General features: G+C 46.9%; 1 protein-coding gene across 2 annotated transcripts; it reads left to right on the top strand.

Moving 5' to 3' along the window:
• The first annotated feature begins 800 nt into the window (after positions 1-800).
• Positions 801-14,114, top strand: Sdr42e1 (short chain dehydrogenase/reductase family 42E, member 1). 2 transcript variants are annotated; one of them, XM_041650377.1, is made up of 3 exons: positions 801-873; positions 10,837-10,930; positions 11,740-14,114. In XM_041650377.1, the coding sequence occupies exons 2-3, from the start codon at positions 10,863-10,865 to the stop codon at positions 12,851-12,853; spliced, it is 1,182 nt and encodes a 393-aa protein (XP_041506311.1). In that variant the 5' UTR covers positions 801-873; positions 10,837-10,862; the 3' UTR covers positions 12,854-14,114. The 2 variants fall into 2 exon arrangements, with proteins under 2 accessions (XP_041506311.1, XP_041506312.1); XM_041650378.1 differs by lacking the exon at positions 801-873 and adding an exon at positions 2,494-2,582.
• Positions 14,115-14,392: the final 278 nt, after the last annotated feature.

Here is a 14,392-nt window from a genome sequence, read left to right on the forward strand (position 1 = left end):
TTCTAGGAGATCTGAGGTCTTCTTTTGACTTCCTGGGGTACCAGGCAGGCATGTGGTGCACAAACACAAAGGGCAAAACAGTCGTGCAGATAAAATAAAATATTTGTAAAGATACTTGCAGAGTGACTGTTCGGCTTGCTTACAGACCTTCATCCATCGCCCATTCATTTCCTACACAGGTGTCCATCAACCCATCCACCCACACATCCATCCACGCGTTTACTCACCCATCAATCCATACACGCACCTCTCCGCCAACCCGCCCACTCAGCCATGCACCTGTTTACCTCCACATCCATCCGCCCACCTCTCTTTCTGTCCACCCACGTACCCGTTCACCCCATTCACATATCCACCCATCTACACACCCAATTATCTACCGACCCACCCATGGATCCATTTCTGCATTTATCCATGCATCCACACATCTATCTAGTCACCTTTCCACCCATCTTTTCATCCCCCCCCCTCCCAAGGAAACAGACTGACTGAGCCGAACCCCGTCTTTCATCAGTCTACACTCGTTAGTGGGGGTACACAAAGAGGTGAAAGCCTGGAAGCAGAAGTGGAGGTAGGGAGAGGAGTTTAGATGACCCTCTTGAAGGACTCTGGAGCACACTGGCTGGGAAATCGGGAAGATTTGCAGAGCGAGCTGCTGCTGTGGCTGCGGCTGCTGCTGCTGCTGCTGCACAGATAAGGATCAGCAGGCTCATCATAGAGAAGCCTGGACCTCCGGGTTTCCTAGATAAACCCGGAAGTGTCTTCAGGAGCCAGTTTGACAGCTTTTGCCCCAGAGCCAGGGACAAGGCACCAGAGGCTGAGTTGGCTCTCTCGTCTGTCCTGCATCTACAGGTCACGCTGTCGTCTGCCTCTGTGAGTGAACCGGGGTCGCAAGGGCTGTGGTCACCCTCTTCTGGTGTGGCAGGGCAGTCCTAAATGGACTTTGACTGGGCTCATGACAGGAGACTGCTGGGTAACAGGTGGCAGCCAGCCGAGGGTGACTGAAGCTGAAGGTGAGAGGTGGCATTTGAGAGTTACAAGCAGTACTTGCAGGTGATAGCTGACGGTTGAGGGTGACAAGTGGCAGCTGAGGATGACTGAAACCTGTTGAAGGTGTCAGGTACCATTCGAGCGCGACAAGCAGTACTTGCAGGTGATAGCTGGTGGCTGAGGGTGACAAGTGGCAGCTGAGGATGACCGGTGCCTGCTGAAGGTGACAAGTGGCTGTTGAGGGTGACAAGTGACATCTCTGGGATATGGTTGTGAGTAGCACCAACCTAGATGGCAGGGACATGATCTTCTCTGTTTCTCAGGTGCTCATGCAGCTGAGCCATCTAGAATGTCAAGTTCTTAGACACAGGTCTCCTCAGCTTTTTGGTCTAATTTTACAGACAGTAGGCCCCATGCAGAAAGCCTCCCACAGGTACCGAGCCAGAATCAAGTCAAGGCTTCCTTTCACAACACTTGGATGGGGGAGACACTAGCTCTTTGTGACAAGTGATCTGGATTTCACAGTTACAGTGGCAAACTGAGGTTCCAATTACAAAGATTTATTGTTATAAGAAGAGACATACTAGGTATGTGCTAAGCCAGGCATGTGAGTCATATGCAGAAGGGACCGCTGGAAGGATGAAGTGGGCAGGGCTTGTCCCAGCACCAACGCTGGGCCCTATGTATTGAGGTCAGAGTCGGCGGGACTGATTCAAGCTCTGGATTTGTGAGTATGGTATCAGAACTGTTTTCCTCATCTCTGGGAATCAGATGAGTCTAATTGCAGCCTCAGGACTGTGCCGGAGCATCAGTGGTATGACTTTAAAAGCCCTGGCCTGTACTAAACAACGCATGTAGCCATAGTTGCTGTGATTTGCATGGTAGGGAGGAGGAAACTAGGATTCGGGGTCCCACAAGCAGCTGATGGTAGATCTAAATCCAGGACCTAGGATTCCCAGAATCTTTAATGCTGTGTGTCGCGCATCACACTGCCTGGGAGGAGATGAGGCAGCTTCTCCTTTGGCCTCCTGAACCATTGCAGAAGGTGCTGGTTGTGAAATCACACACAGTTCAGATTAACGTGAACTCTATACCTATTGTTCCAGGTCATGGACTCTGCCCATCCCCCTGGGGCTGCTGGGGTTGAGCCATGAGTGATGGAGTCGGACGGTCCTTGGGCCCAGTGGATATACCTGTATCCACGCACCACCTATGGAACTTGGAGTTGATCATTCTGTCTCTGGGCCTCAGTTTACTCATCTGCAAAATGGTGCCTGCTAATTAGTACTGTCTCTTTAGGGCAGTGATGGGTACTCAGTAACAAAATTTATAAGCAAGTTGTAATACAGTGAGTGCCTGGCACGATAAGGGCTCACAAAATGGCAGGAAACACCACTGTGGTAGAACAGAGTAGCAGCCATGCTGACTTCGGGATGGAAGGAGGCAGGAGAGTAGCAGAGAGGACGAAGGCTATTTGAAAAGCTGTGGGGTATGCTCACTCCATCTAGATTACTGATCTCCAGTCTTCCAGATTCTCCTATCCCTGAAGATGGTTCTAGAGAAGGAGTCTACATTCACATAGGGTTTCCATGGTAATTTGAAAAGCAGATCGGTAATAGCAATTATAAAATGGTTTGGGGGATGGGAAGATGGCTCAATCAGTAAGGCACTTGCCAAAAAATGCCTGTCATACAAGCATAAAGACCTGTGTTTGATCCCTCAGACGGATGCTAGCCATGGTGGCACATGTGTGAAATCCTAGTCCTGGAGAGATGGAGACAGATGGATTCTTGGGGCTCACTGGGTAGCCAGCCAAGCCAAATCACTAAGTCCAGCCAGTGAGAGATCCTGTCTAAAAACAGTGGGGGGAGGACTGGGGCTGGAGATGGCTCAGCAGTTAAGGGCACATACTCCTCTTCCCAGAGGACCTGGGTTCAGTGCCCAGAACCTACATCTGGTGGTTCGCAACCCCTGTAACTCCAGATGCAGGAGGTCCACCGGCACCTGCACATAGGTGGCAGAAACTCACAGGCACGCACCATCGTGTCCCCTTTTTAAAAATAATAAAAAGTAAAGAAGCAGAGGAGGAGGGTGGAGGGATGGCTCCCGAGAAACAACAGGTAAGGGTGAGCTCAGACCTCCACATGCAGAAACGCGTCCAAATAAAAGACACTCCATTTCATTCCTTTAGGGCAGCAATAGAAAGAATTACGAGGGCCTTTTGTGTAACAGATATCTAGGTAAGGGAAGTGTGGGTGGGTGGCTGGACCAGAAGAACTGACCCACATCAGGTGATGCCCGCCTGCCCGCCAGCCTCCACCACATGTGGTGCTATCTGTCCTGACCTTTAGAGTCTACGCCTCACCTCTCTTTCACTGACAGCTACATCTTCATCCGACAGCTACATCTTCATCCGTATTACACCAGAGTAGCCACAAATACATCCCTTTCGCACCTCTCAGGGGACCCAGACAGCACCAGCTCATAAGCCCTGTCATCTCACGCGTTTCCCAGGACCCAGGACCATAAATAAGGACATTTCCTTCTGATGAGTACTTTTTTAAAAATCAAAGACACCTAATTATAAGGTCACACCCCCCTGGAAGTGTTTTAATTTCCCTTATAATGAATTGGGGCGGTGTTACACTTTTTGAGGCACAGTCTCTTGAGCCCAGGAATTTTTTGAGACACAGTCATCTCTATAGCCAGGGACGAACCTGAAGTGGTGATCCCCCTGCCTCTGGCTCTCCAGTGCTGGGATAACAGGTGGATGCTTTAGCTCTATGAAAACAGTTATTTTTTTGGGGGGGGGGGTGTTTGTTTATTTGTTTTTAACAGACTGGCTTTAACCTCTTTTGCCTGAATCTCCTAGCTCTACCGCCAGAGAACTGGGATTACAGGTTTGCACTGCTGTGCCCTCTTTATACAGTACGCAGGGAGGGAACCCAGATAACCTTGCTAGGTACACCTCCACTACTTACTGAGTCATGGCTCCAACCCAGCTGCTGTTAACTAAGTTCCTTAGGCAACTTGGTTCAGTGGTTGTGTATTTGCCTGGCATACAAGGCCCTGGGTCCCCTCCCCAGCACTACAAAAACAAAAGGCCACCTCTAGCATGAGGGCATCTTAAACTCTTGCCGCTTTAGAGCCCTTGGCCAAATGCTAATTGCGTCTGCATTGAGTTGTGATGCCAGGGGTTGAGCGGCATGCCGGCTTTGAACCATAGGGCTGGAGGAGCGGTGTGCATAATCTTAGGTTTTTATTACTGATCCTTAGACTTAATTAGGTCTTTGTGAATCTAAAGCACTCCCGGTCATATTTCATTACTTTCTGCCTCGAACTCCCCTGTGAGATGTCCAACTGTTACCCCGGCTTCGCCTTAGCATTATCAAGAGGTCAGGCAGATTTGAGACTTCTTTCTTTCTCCTCCTTGCAATTAAGATTCCTTTTTCTCCCCTTAATCATGTGCTTAACTTTAACCTGTTTCTGAGAAAATGACAGCTCAGGTCAGATGCTGCCTCCCCCATCCCAACAGAAAAGCAATTACTGAGCAAAGCTCCGTTTTGGAAGAGCCTCCGAGCAGGTGCAGTCATCCAGTGTGACCCCAGGAGGAGTCATAGGGAAACTAAATAATAAAACAGAAGCTCTAGTATCTGGAAATGGGCAAACAGATGGAGAGATACTGCATAGGCTTCCTCCTCCTGCCTTAGCCCTCAGGAGAATTTCCTGGGGCTTCTATAGACTGATTTTGCTAATGTTTTATTCTCTCCCTTTCCCCCTCAATTTCCCCCCTCCCCCCTCTCTCTGTAATGTGAGGTAAATGTCTATTGTGGCAGATGCATGCGTGTTTGGGTGTATTGCATGTGTGTGTGTTCACTCCTGTGCATGTGGACACCTAGAGTCCACTACTCTCCACGCTGCTATTTTGGGACCATAGTCTCTTACTGAATGTGGGGTTCCATTTCCAGCTAGACTAGTTGGCCACTGTCTAGATCCGCCTGTCTCTTGCCTTCCATCACTGGGCTTGCAGACACGCTCAACTGTGCCTGGCTTTTCTGTGGGTGTTGGGGTTCTGATGATCCCCACATTTAAGTAGCAAAGCTCACATTTCCAACCTCTTTTTTTTTAATGGTCTTATTGTTGTTAGGCGTGAGGTCGCTCGCTAGGGTGCCCCTTGTGGCTCCAGGCCTCAGAAGATTTTCTCAACCTGGAGGGCAAGCTTTATTTCTGGGGTTGTTTGTCTTGCTAAATTAGGAATTTCATTAACCTTTCTCTTTCGGTCCTCCCATAGGTCAGTTCAGCAGATCCTTGCTTCAGAGCTCTCTGAAACTAGCAGAAAGATAATGAGGGTAGCATCAATAGGTCTGGCAAGTTTCCGAGGCACTCGTGACTGGACATTCCTGACCCCTGGGCTTCTGACTGAACTGGAATGTGTGGTTACAAAAGCAAAGAACAATTCCAGATATTTCTGTCACAAGTTTTTAATTGGACTCTTAGAAGCCTTATCCATGTTTGGGATTCCTCATAGTGGTTTTCTGTGGGGATATTTAAAACAGTTCAAACTCTGATCAGGTGTCTTGTTAGTAGTCATTGTGTGTGTGTGTGTGTGTGTGTGTGTGTGTGTGTGAGAGAGAGAGAGAGAGAGAGAGAGAGAGAGAGAGAGAGAGAGATATGCCTACTTGCCTGCCATCTGTCTGTCTGGAGACCCTTGGATGTCATCCTTCAGGTACCATTCACACTGACGTTTAAGGCAGACTCTCTTGCCAGGATCTAGAGCTCTTCGGTTAGGGTAGGCAGGCTGACTCCAAGACCTGCTTCAGTCCACCTCCCAGCCCTGGCATCTCAATGCTATGATGCTGAGCCAACTGGCCACAGCGTTACACTCCTATAGCAGCTATGAGCCCGAATACAGCTCTCCTGAGAGCGTTCTTTGGATGTTAGCAGGTCTATGTTCCCATTGTAAGTGCCACAGTGCCAGGGCCCGATGTCCCTGAGCCTGGCATCTGTCTCGTTCTGAACTCAGCATGTTTTAGGAAGTTAAAAGAAGCATTTAACAGCATGGACAACAATAGCTACTCGACACCTCGGAGCCCTGCTCATTTGAGTCTGTCACAGTCTTGCTAAAATGGTTGTTTTGTGTTGTTAAGAATCATCCAGAAATTGAGTGAATATTTATCGGGAATCTGCCCATTTCTGGGTTCCGTGAAGGAATGCCCCAGTGGAAAGGAAGGACCTGATTCTCGTAGAATTTTCATCCTAGGAGGAGTGGGACAGTTTAAAGGCACACAGTTAGCTGTGAGACATGCCATGAAAAAGGCGCCGTACAGAACAACTGTAGGGCAAGGTGAGCCGAGACGAGTGAGCAGAAGCCTCTCTGAGGAAGGTCTTACTGCTGAGGAAGCTACACTCGGCCGGAACCCGCAAGAGCCATGTATCACACTGTGCTGAGAACAGGGTGCACCTGAGAGCCTGGCATGTTGCCGGGAAGAAGAGACGATCCACGTGACTCAAGTGCAAAGTCTATGGGAGAAGAGTGGACCGTTGAGACAGGTGATGGAGGTGAAGGTCGAAAGTCTGGACACACCAGTCAGTCGTCCCCAGCAGGAGGGCTAAAGTCATGGAATGGTGGTGCACAGCAGAATTGGTAACACTCGCTGTCATGGGCACTGCCAAGCGTGAGCATTCTGTTCTCAGAAAACAAGACGGGGCTGTGGCTTGGTGGTAGAGCATGCGCCTTGCGTGTGTAAGAGCTGTGCTCTGACCCAAGTATTGCAGAAGATAAAATGGCTCCGTGGTTAAGGGCATTGACTGCTCTTCCAGAGGGCTACCCAGATTTCAGTCCTAGTACCCACATGGCTGCTTACAACGGTCTTCACTCCTGTTCAAGGGCATTTGACACCTTCTTCTAGCCCCCACAGGTACTTCGTGCACATGATACACATGAATACATACAGGCAAAACTCTCATACACAAAATATAGAAATAAACAAATACATATATGTGTATATGTGTGTGCACACACATACACATTTTTTAAAAAAATAAACTTTTTGTTTTGTTTTTGTTTATCTTTTTTATTTTTTTAAAAAAAATAATTGTTTTTATTGAGCTATATATTATTCTTGGCTCCCCTCCATCCTCTCCCCTCCACTTCTACCCTCTCCCATGATCCCCATGCTCCCAATTTACTCAGCAGATCTTGTCTTTCTCTACTTCCCATGTCAATTAGATCCATGTATGTCTCTCTTAGGGTCCTCTTTGTTGTCTAGGTTCTCTAGGATTGTGAATTGTAGGCTTTTTTTTTTTTGGCTTTATGTCTAAAAGTCACTTATAAGTGGGTACATATTGTAATCGTCTTTCTAGATTTTTCTGGATTTGGGTTATCTCAGTATAATTTCTAGATCCATCCATTTGCCTGCAAACTTCAAGATGTCATTCTTTTTCCACTATATAATACTCCATTGTGTAAATGTACCACATTTTCCTTATCCATTCTTTAGTTGAGGGTCATTTAGTTTATTTCCAGGTTCTGGCTATGACAAACAAAGCTGCTATGAACATAGTTGAGCACATGTCCTTGTGGTATGATTGAGCATCCTTTGTGTATATACCCAAAAGTGGTATTACTGGGTCTTGAGGTAGGTTGTTTCCTAATTTTTCTGAGAAATCGCCATACTGATATCCAAAGGGGCTGTACCAGTTTGCATTCCCACCAGCAATGTAGGAGTGTTCCCTTTACCCCACATCCTCTCCAGCATAAGTTGTCATCAGTGTTTTTGATCTTGGCCATTCTTACAGGTGTAAGATGGAATCTCAGAGTTGTTTTGATTTGAATTTCTCTGTTGGCTAAGGATGTTGAGCATTTCCTCAAGTGTCTTTCAGTCATTTTAGATTCCTCTGTTGAGAGTTCTCTGTTTAGGTCTGTACCCCATTTTTTATTGGATTATCTGGTCTTTTGATGACCAATTTCTTGAGTTCTTTGTGTATTTTTTTGGAGATCAGTCCTTTGTCCAATGTGGGGTTAGTGAAGATCTTTTCCCATTCTGTAGGATGCTGTTTTGTCTTGTTGGCCATGTCCTTTGCTTTACAGAAGTGTCTCAGTTTCAGGAGATCCCATTTATTAATTGTTTCTCTTGGTGTCTGTACTACTGGGGTTATATTTAGGAAGTGTTCTCCTGTGCCAATGTATTCAAGTGTACTTCCCACTTTCTCTTCTATGAGGTTCAGTGTGGTTGGTTTTCTGTTAAGGTCTTTGATCCATATGGACTTGAGTTTTGTGCATGGCAATAGATGCGGATCTGTTTTCGTTCTTCTACATGTTGATATCCAGTTATACCAGCACCATTTGTTGAATATGCTTTCTTTTTTCCATTTTATATTTTTTGCTTCTTTGTCAAAATTCAGGTGTTCAAAGATGTGTGGATTGATATCCTTGTCTTTGATTTGGTTCCATTGGTCCTCCTGCCTGTTTTTATGCTAATACCAGGCTGTTTTCAGTACTGTAGCTCTGTAGTAGAGTTTGAAGTCAGGAATTATGATGCCTCCACAAGTTCCTTTATTGTACAGGATTGTTTTGGCTATCCTAAGTTTTTTGCTTTTTCCATATGAAGTTGAGTATTGTTCTTTTGAGGTCTGTGAAGAATTTTGCAGGGATTTTGATGGACATTGCATTGAATCTGTAGATTGCTTTTGGTAAGATTGCCATTTTTTACTATGTTAATTCTACCTAGCCAAGAACATAAGAGATCTTGCCATTTTCTGGCATCTTCTTCAATTTCTTTCTTCAAAGATTTAAAGTTCTTAGGCACATACTGTTATAAGGTCACCTTTGATATATTAAAGAGGTGCTCATTCATGTATGGTCTTCACGAATTTTCTTGTAGCATTATGGTGGCACTTGCTTCTTGGAACCCAACCGCCGTCCTCCACACTGTCTTGCCCAGATCTCTGAATGGTTCTTGCCTCGGTTGGGAAGCCTTATCTATAATTGTGATCACTTTCCATGAATGATCCTGTTAACCTCACTGGCTAGAGACATGACGCAAAGATTTCTAGGACATGTTGCCCTCTATAACCCCGTGTCTTGAGAGCTCTAATCATGACTGGACAGAAATACTGCATGGACACACATCAGAGCTAGGAAGAAAGGAAACAAGAAATGACATCTATAGAGTGACCATGCCCCATATGATGTGTTTGGGGTATTCTGTCTGTATTATCCCATCTTGTCTTTATAAACTTGTGAGCTTGTCCTCAGCTCAACTTTTTAGATGAAGGCACAGGCTCAGAGTGATTTACTGATCTAAAGTCATATAACTAAAGAGAACCTAGACACCGTTCTCTTCCCTCAAAGTCCGTGTTTCAGGGGTTAAGATTAAGAGTATGGGCTCACGGTGTCAACTATCCATTGGGTGTGCATGGGAGAGTTATTTACTCTCGACTGGCACACAGGGCGATAATGTTGCGTTTTCTTAGTAGTTCATGTGCTCATAAAGTGCCCAGTGAACGGTGTGACAATAGTGGGAGTGTGCCACAGCCTGTCTCTCTTCGTCTCATTCTCTCTGCTATATGCTGTTGCTCATCCTGAAATACAACAGCACATAGCTTACAGGAAAGTAAGGTTTAGAGAAAGCGTCTCAGCCAAGCTCACAAAACCATCTCAAGGCTAAGGCGCCTGCCCGGTATCCCCAGCTGCTACCTACAACCTTGTGTCGTTAGTATTATTATTTTGACCTGTGTGCTCATGCTGATGCCACACAGCTCTTTGCGCATGTGCCCTTCTGCCTGTGCCAGCCCAGCCCACGCTGTTCCACTAACATCTGGATCGTGTTCTTTGTTGTTCAAAACCATCCGCATATACAGTGGTCAACGTCACGAATGGGCACCTGGCTGGGAAGGGGCAGTGTTTGAACTCTTGGTTACTTGTAGACCACCTGTCTAACCATACCCAAATATCTCCCCACTGAGAGAGGGAGGGAAGGAGGGGAAGAAAGTGGGGAAAGAAGACTGTGTTGTTCCCATGCCTTAGGAGACACGTGCACCCCTAGGTCCATTTCTCGCCTATGTGGAATGAGATGTCCAGCCCATTTCTGTTGTTACGTTCTAGAAAGGAAGTAGTCCTGGGCCTTGAGATGAATCTGTGGGAGAGTAAACAGATAAGGAAGGAGACAGAAGCAAGGTTCCCACCCTGTCAGATGCACTGAGCGCTCTCCCTTGATGCGTCTGAAAGATGGCCAGGGTGGAGGGTGTGATTGGATACAGGAAGGAATTTTTCTCTCTGTTTTTAAGTACGGAGTTAATAAACCAACCTCAAGCAGAGCATACTGAAGATGCCGGAGATTTCTGCAGAGCTCTATCTTTGGTTTTCTGGTGTCAGGAAGAAATCCTTTTCTCAACCAGTTTTAAGTGAATTCTTTCCAAAGGCCCTGATCAGTTCCAGAAATCAAGAGTAATGCCTTTTGTTCGAAAGGGGTTCATGGTTTTGAAAGCACCCACACTCTGTTTGTTTAACACTCACTTTGTCAAGTAGGCAAGGAAGACATGTCTATGTTTATAATACATGGGGAAGAATTGGAAGCCAAAAAGCAAAGGGGCGGGGGGGGGAGGGAGTAGCTAAAGTAGTACAGGTGTGACTGGAGCCACGTGTCTCAAAGTGTATCCTGCATGGGCGTATTCTGTCTTTTGGCTTGGGTTTCTCGGTGCTGGCTAAGTCACCAGAGATTCCCACACGCTGGGTACGCGTGATACCACTGAGGAGCAGGTCAGTCACCTTTCTCTTCTTGTTAGCTCAGAACAAAGGAGAAACGTGTTTAAACAGGATCAGAACGTTGTGGCATCTTCCTGCAGGTCCCATTGTCCCTTTGCCGTCTGGTATGGACTCCCTAAGGTACCCAGAGGAAACTGTACTCATAACGGGAGGAAGCGGATATTTTGGCTTCCGGTAAGTTCACCTACAAAATATCATCGCGGAACTATTTGACTGGATAGTTTTCAATTCTCGCGGACTTTGACATGTTGGTATGGTGCTAAACCAAAAGTTAACTCCAGTGCTCCCTGCTCAGACTTGAAACTTGAAAAGCACAGGTTTATTCCACCTAAAGAAAAATCATTTTTAAAACCTGTAAATTGGGACCTGATGATTATTCATTTCACCAAAGATATTTAAAAAAAAAAAGCCGTATTCATTTCTCTCCTCATCACTGTGACCAGATACCCGACAAGAAACAGTTTAAGGGAGGAAAGTTTAGCGCGACTTGTGGTTTAATGGGGTACAGCCCCATGCGGGAAAGACACGCAAAGAGGAATGTGAGACTGTGCCCCTGAAACCCAAAAGCAGAAAGCCAACAGGAAGCTGGGTCTGTCTATCATCCTCAAGGCCTGCCCTCTGGTGGCCCACTTCCTCCAGCAAGGCTCCAACCCTTAAGGGTCTATAAACTTCCAAAACAGCATCACTGCCACTAGCTGGGGACCAAAGACTCCGTGGGAGATGGTTCACGTTTACACCACAGCAGGCATTCTGTCACCTGTGACATTGTCATTGTCAATAATGTCACTTACATCGTTGAGAGGATTCCTGCCTTTTTGTTTTGTTTTTAAAATTTAAATGAGACCTGTAGCAATGAATACACAAGGTAAGTGACTCAGGATAAGTTAACAAGATTTTCTACCTTACTGGCAAGTTATTTCGAACTCTTTCCCTAGACACAGCTGGAGGGTGGCCTGACCTAACCCTGATCTTTCTCGCCTCAGCCTTGGCTGTGCTCTGAACCAGAGAGGACTCCGTGTGGTTCTGTTTGACATCAGCCAACCTGCCCAGAACCTTCCAGAGGGGATCACGTTCGTTCATGGAGACATCCGCTGCCTCTCGGACGTGGAGACAGCCTTCCAGGACAATGAGATTGCGTGTGTGTTTCATGTCGCCTCTTATGGGATGTCTGGGAGGGAGCAACTGAACAGTACCCTAATTGAAGAGGTCAATGTGGGTGGTACCAACAACATCCTCAAGGCCTGTCTGGAGAGAGGAGTGCCCAGGTTAGTTTACACAAGCACGTTCAATGTCATCTTCGGAGGTCAAGTCATCAGAAACGGGGATGAATCTCTGCCCTACCTGCCTCTTCACCAGCACCCAGATCACTATTCCCGAACCAAATCCATCGCAGAGAAGAAGGTGCTGGAAGCCAATGGCTCGGCCTTCAAGCAAGGCAATGGTGTCCTCAGAACCTGTGCACTAAGGCCAGCCGGCATCTATGGGACAGGAGAGCAAAGACACCTTCCCAGGATAGTGAGTTACATTGAGAGGGGCCTGTTCAGATTTGTGTACGGGGATCCCGATAGCCTGGCTGAGTTTGTTCATGTGGATAACCTGGTGCAAGCTCACATCCTGGCCTCCGAGGCTCTGAGAGCTGATAAGGGCCATGTTGCCTCTGGGCAGCCCTACTTCATCTCAGATGGTAGACCTGTGAATACCTTTGAATTTTTTCGGCCCCTGGTTGAGGGCCTAGGCTACACATTCCCATCCACCCGCCTGCCCCTCACCCTCATCTATGGCCTTGCTTTCCTAATAGAGATAGCCCACTTCATTCTGGGCAGGTTCTACAACTTCCAGCCTTTCCTCACCCGAACGGAGGTTTATAAAACGGGTGTCACACATTACTTCAGCTTAGAGAAAGCCAAGAAAGAGCTAGGTTATGAGCCTCAGGTGTTTGACCTGCAGGAGGTGGTAGAGTGGTTTAAAGACCACGGCCACGGTAGAAGGTCTGGAGGTCAAGACTCAGAGTTTATTCTGTGGGACGGAATTCTGGTCCTACTCTTGGCGCTATCTCTTCTGACCTGGCTCCCTCCTTCCACGGTTCTGTCAGTGTGAAGAGAAACTACACGCAGGAGGTGAGCCTACTCTCTGGGGTGGTTTTCAAGGATGCAGGCTTTTAAAGATGTTTCATATTATTTGATACCACTCCTGGGTCTTCAAATTACTCCTTAACAATGAATCTTTAAACCCCATGGCCAGGGATGGGCTACCTCCTTATGAACTATTGGTCAGGGATGCCCCTAACATTTCCCAAACAATGTTGGCTGTTGCCAATGCTCCCGGCTGACCACCAGAACTAGATGGTAAGACCCTATTGCAGAAGGCACCATACTCTTTAACTGCAGCACAAGCTAGAACTGCTTGCTAAATTTCATGGTGCCAGAAGGTTCTGTGCAGACTGCAGGAGGAGAACAGTAGCTCAGCTATAGACCGTGCCTACTGCAATACCAATGACAGGCAGGGTGTAACCTTTGGTGCAATAGTGGCCTTCCATTAGGGGACTAACCACTACTTTCTAATTGGATTAGAGACCTGCTCCATGGGAGGGGCATTGCTCCTGGTGCTATAAACCTGTCCAGAAACTCTTAAAAAGGTCATAGCCAAGTGGGGCCCACTACTGTTATTCTGCTAGGTAGAGAAGTTGTGTCCAATAAACTGATTTCTATAGGTTTAGGTTTATACCCATAGGTTAGGGCTGCTCTTAGCTGGGATCAGAGAAGTTTCTCTCTGTAGTGATCAGCAGTTCATGCCCGGTCAAAGTGCCTAGGAGAAGTGAGTGTTGAATGCTCATCCATAGACAGGACATCTGTATCACCCCCTCCAAGTCTCAGGGGACTCAGTCGCAAGAGCAGTGGACAGAATACAAAGTCTGGAAGAAGGGGAGGAGCCTTGGAGTCTGTCTTCCAAGAGTGACATGACCTCTGTCCTCAGAACTAACGGTAGCTATGACTGCCTTTTCTAGACTGCGCAAGATAGGGCCTGTCACCATGTTTCCATGGGAGGGAGAAGAGCTGAGTGCCACTGGCGGTTTCTGGGGAGAGAGAGAGACTTTCTCTAGTGGTATAGTCGTGGCTAAGTTGCCCTGTGCTCCTGTGAGCAGTCCTAATAAAACTCATTGGGACACACACACACACAGAGACAGAGAGAGACAGAGACAGAGAGAAACAGACACAGAAAGAGACAGAGAGAGATGGTTTAGAATGGAATCTAGGAGGGAAGAGGTAGTGGGACCAAAGAGGGTATGGGGAGGGGTGAAGATGATCAAGCTACACTTTATACATGTATGAGACTGTCATAATGAAACTGTCATATATAATACATGCTAATAAAAAAGGGAAAAGGTGGATTCTTGGATTAACTATTCATTACTTTCCTCTGCCCCAACTGATCCTGTTGGGAGACAAGAAGACACAAAGTTTGAAGTTTGGTCTCTGTGCCCCTGAACCCTAGCTGGAGCCAGGGAAGGGCGTTAGTTGGATTAGAAATTCTAACTTGGATATCTCAAAGAGGAACCCGTGTTCACCCCATTCATTGCATGTGCATAAAACACTGAAATTCAGACCGCTATGGAATGACCCAGACTGACGTTTGGCT

The sequence above is a fragment of the Microtus oregoni genome, unplaced genomic scaffold, assembly GCF_018167655.1.
Source record: "Microtus oregoni isolate MIOR12 unplaced genomic scaffold, Mior012 000004F_ref0000308, whole genome shotgun sequence".
Taxonomy (NCBI): Eukaryota; Metazoa; Chordata; class Mammalia; order Rodentia; family Cricetidae; genus Microtus; species Microtus oregoni.